We start from the raw sequence: 6,272 nt of genomic DNA on the forward strand, positions 1-6,272 counted from the left end.
CGGCCATCACCGCCACAGTCGCCATCACCATCAGTCACTAGCATCACCATCAACAGCAGCAGCAGGAACAGCAGCATACCTTTCGCTAGTATTGATTTAGCAAAGCTCTGCTTGTCTTGTTAATTTTGTTCTGTTTTGCTTCCTTGTTCATCTCGCAACAGGATTTCTTACAAACCCTGAAAATTCAGCAATTTGAAACAAAACTTGTTCTAGCTAAGCCTATACTACCCAAACCAAACAAGATGAATCAGAGTCCTTACTTTCCTTAATTTATATGCATCCATTTTTCTTCTCAGAATATCTTCTTTCTCCTACACTGGAAATCTTCTAGACCTCAGTCAAGAATTAACCCACTTCTCAGTACAAGTGCACACTGCTATCACCTTGTATGTATGCCTTTTGCTTTATTTGGAGTGATTGATACACCCAGTGTCACATCACTCCCTTGAAGCAAACTGATTTTCCTTTTCCTAGCAGGTATAAATGATGATTCAGTTGTTAACCTTTACCCTAGTGGTTAGGTTTTCATTCATTCGTTCATTTAAAAAATGTAACAAAATAAAATATAATAAGATAAAGCAAAACTATCACACCCAAGTTGGACAGGATAAATCAACAGAAGGAAAAGAGCCCAAGAGAAGGAACAAGAATCATAGATCCACTCATTCACATGCTCAGTGAACTCATTCTTTCTGTGTGAATAGCATCTTTAGGGAATTATCTTCCAGCCACCTCCAGATATCATATTTCAAACATTTCAAATATTTACAAATGTGTTAAAATGAATATATATGTATATATGTAATTCGTAAGTTGGTAATATTTTCTAGATTTGCTTTTTCCTTGTTCTACAATTAGGGGTTTATGTACTTATACTCAAAATTCTCAGCATTAGTTTCTGTGTCTCTTTGGATCATTAAAATTTTCAACAATCATCCCACATGTCTTTTATTGTTGGTTTTATTTAGCTGTTCATATAGCTAAATAAAACTTGGACATATTTGGGTGTATATTATAATTAAAATCATACTAAATATTTTATTAATGATATTATGCAGGTATACACTGCCCATTGGATCCATCATAAGACACAGCATTTGTAATGGTGAGTTAGATCACATGATTAAGCATATATTGTCAGATCTTTCTATTATAAATGTTTCTTTGTTTTTTAACTAACAGGGGATCTTGGCAACGATTCCTTCAGACTACTCAGTGGCTTCAAAATTCATGTGTGGCTTTGGTGGCATATATTCATACCGTGGTATATCAAAACTGTGATTTTCTATATATCACACCTTAATACCGTTTAAAATTGCATTTTTATTTATCTAATATTCTCTCTGTGTCATTCTCTATCTCTGTCTCTCTATCATCTATCAATCAATCAATCAGCCAATCTATCTATCTATCTATCTGCTATCTATCATCTATCTCAGTGTGTGTGTGTGTGTGTGTGTGTGTGTGTGTGTAAAATGTGTGTGTACCAAAGCATGCAAGAAGATGTCAGGAAATAACTTGTAGGAGTCAATTTTCTCCTTCCATCTGGGCATGCCAATCCATTGTCAAGATTTATGGTGGGAACACTACCTGATGGAGCATCTCTTGTGCCTCATGTTCTATTTAGTTGGTATTCTCTTGTAGAGGAGTTGTTTTTCCTTCTATAGAAAATTCTGATTTGTTTATTCAATCCTCTTTAGGTTTCTGCTATCATCCTACTACTTCTACCATCCTATTTACTCTTAATTGGAATAAACTGGTACCTAGATAAGAAGGTTTTAGGTTTCTTTGATGTGTTCCCATTTGCCTCTAAACACTTTGCTTACTCATTGCTTCTATTTTATTTTAAATGTCACTTATTTTTATTTTATGTGCATTGGTGTTTTGCATGCATGTATGTATGTGTGACAGTGTTGAGTCTCCTGGACCTGGAGTTATAGACAGCTGTCAGCTGTCACATGGGTGTCACCCCAGTCCTTTGGAAGAGCAGTCAATGCTCTCAACAGATAAGCCATTTCTCCAGCCCCATCATTGTTTCAATTTTAAATGAACACTTTTACGAATGAATATGGAGAGAGTAGGTTATTCTGCAATTAAAATTTGAGGTCTTGTTGTGTTTACTGTTTCCAAGTCCTTGCACGAGGATGGAACTATTCAATTTAAAGGCATTATTCAAATTTGGCAAGCTGGCATCATATTCATAGGCCATATATGACAGACTGTGTTCATTCCTATCAGTTTCAGTAAAAGACGGTGACAAGCAGTTCTCTGGGAATAGTTAATATTGGATGAAAGGGTCGTTTGCTGCCTGTGTGCTGCTAGTGAAAATGGAAGTGAATACTCTCGGAATAAATGCTGGGATGAATTTCTGTGTGCTAATTTTAAACATAAATCATAGTTTTATATATTTTGCTAGTCTGGAAAGTCAGAATAGCTTTGAGTGCTGTGTGAATCCTTTGGTACTTTATACCTTTACTGTTTCCCAAGGGTGAGCTACAGACATCCAAGTACCTGGGAGACACATTCAGAGAGTCTGAGGTAGCAAAACTCTTGTCATGACAATTTAAGATGCCAGTTTTCTTTTTCACTGCATCAATATTTCTACAGATGTTAAAGACAATATCTTCTAAGTTTCTGTGTCTTTAGTGGGAAGAAAGAAAAATTGTTAAGTGATCAGAATTTTTATGGGATTTTTCATCACTGTAAATTTGAAGGAAAATGCCAGTTTCTCTAAATAATCATTCTGTAATGAAACAGCAAATGTTACTAACTTCATAAACTAGTGACCCCTCATACATGCCATTTTGATATTTTGTGTGAATCACTATGATGTAACACACTCCTGAAATGTGACAGGAGTGTGTCACTTAATGTAAATTAGGGTTTGACCCCAGGCTCCTCAATCCTATACATTCCTTATACTATGGGATAAAGTTGAGCTGATGCACCAAAGCTGTCTTCCTGAGGGCTCATGGTTGGAATACAAAGCTATCATCCCTTCTGCCTCTTTCTTCTTTCGGACTGACAGCCGAAAGGCCAACAGGGAAAGAGGACCTCCACAAGTAAATAAATACATATTTTATATTTTACAGTGAAGTGTGCCAACATTTGTATAATGTATTGTGTCAATACATATTTCAAACGAACAATGCATAAAAATACAGAATGTTCAAAATTACCCACAGGTACTTGATCCACTAAAAGTGAAAGTAAAGAATTTTAGTGTAGCAAAGTGCCAAAAGATCATTGGTGTGGTTTAAATGTCAATTAAGCAATAAAGCCCTAGCATTTGCAGAGTCTCTTAATAAAGGAACCAATTCTCAGAGGCCCTTTTCCTCTAAATCCAGCTTTCACTATACTGTTGCCACGGTCAACTTATCAATTTATGTCCCTTGACAGAACGACCAACACTTCTTTATGCGTCTTAGAAGCCAAACATACAGAATATATAGCATTGCAAATTAGCATCGCAGAAACACAACATTTAAATATGTGACACATGTCTATGGTGTGTCTAGGAAGTCAAGGTTTATGTGACATTACACTCTACTGTTCAAGAGCCCTACAATGAACAAGTCTGGGGAGAATAAAATTTCTCCTCTTCTCTGTGCACTTTACCAAAAATGCAAATATTGGCATCTAACCTCTCATATTTGTGACTGAGAGCTGGAGAGGTGCTTAGTAGGTCTTAGGAAATTCTGCCTTCTCTATCTTAAATCCTAGCACTTGGTACAGTGCATCACACCAGGAGAATACCCAAATGTTTATTGATTTGACTTGAATATTGTTTCCTAACAATGGAAATTGACAGTTTGTTTTCTAACATGTAGTATTTATACATAAGCTTTGCATATGTGAATATTTTTGAAATTTAGAGAAAATGTTTGACACAAATCATGAAGTTTCTCAGACCAATCTGCAAATTACTTTTACAAGGGTCATGTAGTTCTTTGAATTTGTTAGAATTTTGAGATGTGAGTTATCCATAAAGAAAACAGATTTAAAATTTCACCTCAAACAGGGAATATACAAAGACTGATTTACAAGATAATTTATATAATTTTAGCTAGGAATTTTATTATCATCTAAAACACACACACACACACAAACACACACACACACTACACACACTACACACACTACTCTCCCACTGAGACAAATACTTTGCAAATATACAGACTGTGCTCATATGTCTGCACATTTACTACATAGTTTCTAAAGCCTAGAAGATACTTTACAAAATTAGAATAATAATATTTTGTTAATGTATCACAATACTAATTTATTTCCCCATTCTCAACAAATAATGAGAATGTTGTAGCTGTTAGTATATATATTTATAAAATAACATTTTGTGATATAGCCAACATATATAATATATTTACATTACATATGTATTAGGATATATGTGCTACATGATCATGATAATCAAGTCAATTAAAATACCCATTACCTCTTCATAGTGACAATTATGTATTTTTTTTTGGTTTTTATGAGACAGGGTTTCTCTGTATTGTTTTGGAGGCTATCAGTCCAGCCTGGCCTCGAACTCACAGAGATCCACCTGCCTCTGCCTCCCGAGTGCTGGGATTACAGGCATGCGCCACCACTGCCTGGCGTGACAGTTATGTGTATGTATGTGTGAGACTTAAGATGTATGGGCTTAGAATGTTGCAAGTATAAGATACAGTGTTAGCTCTTGTTGGCAGCCAGTACCCTAAATTGCCAGAAATTAATCATCTATTATTAAGCTAGGAAATAATAAACAGTTTTAGTTACTTTCTTCATCTTACCTTTTACCTCATTTTGAAGTTTTGCTTAGAATCTTTGACACCAGCTTTAATGTTTCGACTTGAATTGTAGTAATTGCTACATTCTTAAGGTCTTTATATAATTTTATTTTAATAACATTAATCTTGGAGAGGATTTTTGACACCTTGTTTTGTGTACTGTCTTGCATCCTATTGCTACTGTGTGCAGCAGAGTGGTGTTTCATTGTACCGGGGTTGCAATCGACTCATCTCTGAATAAATTTTTATAGTGTATTCTTGCTACCCCAAGTATTTATTCAGTGAATGAATGACTGAAAATTCTATATATTTGGTACAAAATTGAAATAATTCTATTTTATTTCTCTCTAAATTGAAAAAGTATAACATTTAATTAAGAATACTATTAAGTATCTGTGAGTATGAAGGCAACTGAGTTCAGAATGTGACCTATGATCCTAACTCTAATCTTAAATTTGAATTTTGAAGCTTGCTCATTCATCCTTGGTAATAACTCATAAACGAGAAACCTTTCACTATATGTACTCCTGAAAAATATAGACATGAAAGCATTATTTGAAGAAGTTTAAACATGTGTTGTAAAGAAATTTAACACTTGCTATTTTAAGTGATTAAAAAATTAAATTTCTAGAGTTTCATCTATGAATGTAGATAATGGTGTACTTTATGTCTCTGGGAAGATGAGCTAATGACTGTGTCAGGGTCATGATAACCCCTCTGCAAATGGTACTTACTATATACTAACTATTTCATAGTCTGCTTCCTTGAAATAGAAGTTCAATTGTTCTTTTACTTCATTCTCTGTTCTCAGTGAAGGAGTCTATTTTTAAATTAAACGTTCACCATTTTCAATTAAAAAAGCAAACTGTCTATTTTGATAATTCTAAAAAACTCAGAAGACATGAATTAAAACTCCAGTAACCTCCTTCATCTACCTAACACCCTTCTTATATCTAAGGACCCAAGGTGAATTCTGGCTTCCATTTCTTCACTCCATTTTACCTTTATCTCTGTCCTGCATGACTTATTTCTGTCTCTTTTATTTGAGGGAAGGTGACTAATACCTTTATTTCTTACAGAATGAGTAATGAAACCCAAACAATAAAGATGGTTATTTAGTGTTAAGAATACAATGAATTAAAAAAACCCCAGATAAATGTGTTAATTTTAGCTCATTGTTCTGACATTTGAACACAGGTTCTGTCTGAACACTTTCATCATTAACAGAAGACAAGAATGCCCTCATGGGAGCATACAATCCCCATGACACTTAACATACTAGACAATTGCAAGAGTACCTCAAAATGTATAGTATAAAAAATAAGTTGCTTACTCACAGGGATACAACTGAAGAAACTGGTCCGTTTTTGGTGATCTTGTAGCATTGACCTGATGGGCTATATCATATTCAACAAATAATCCAAATAAAACAATCATAACAACTTCCAGGCCTATGGCCATGAGAGAGAATTTGAACCTCAT

The 6,272-nt window shown here is 34.6% G+C and overlaps 1 protein-coding gene across 1 annotated transcript in view; it reads right to left on the reverse strand.

Annotated features, from left to right (window-relative positions):
- Positions 1 to 6,272, reverse strand: part of Rhag (Rh associated glycoprotein) — a 30,338-nt gene extending 24,066 nt beyond the window's left edge. Inside the window, exon 1 of the mRNA XM_040729514.1 lies at positions 6,128 to 6,272. Coding sequence (XP_040585448.1) covers positions 6,128 to 6,272 — 145 coding nt within the window. The remainder of the gene's footprint in view (positions 1 to 6,127) is intronic.

This window comes from Mesocricetus auratus, unplaced genomic scaffold, assembly GCF_017639785.1.
Source record: "Mesocricetus auratus isolate SY011 unplaced genomic scaffold, BCM_Maur_2.0 Super-Scaffold_100021, whole genome shotgun sequence".
NCBI lineage: Eukaryota > Metazoa > Chordata > Mammalia > Rodentia > Cricetidae > Mesocricetus > Mesocricetus auratus.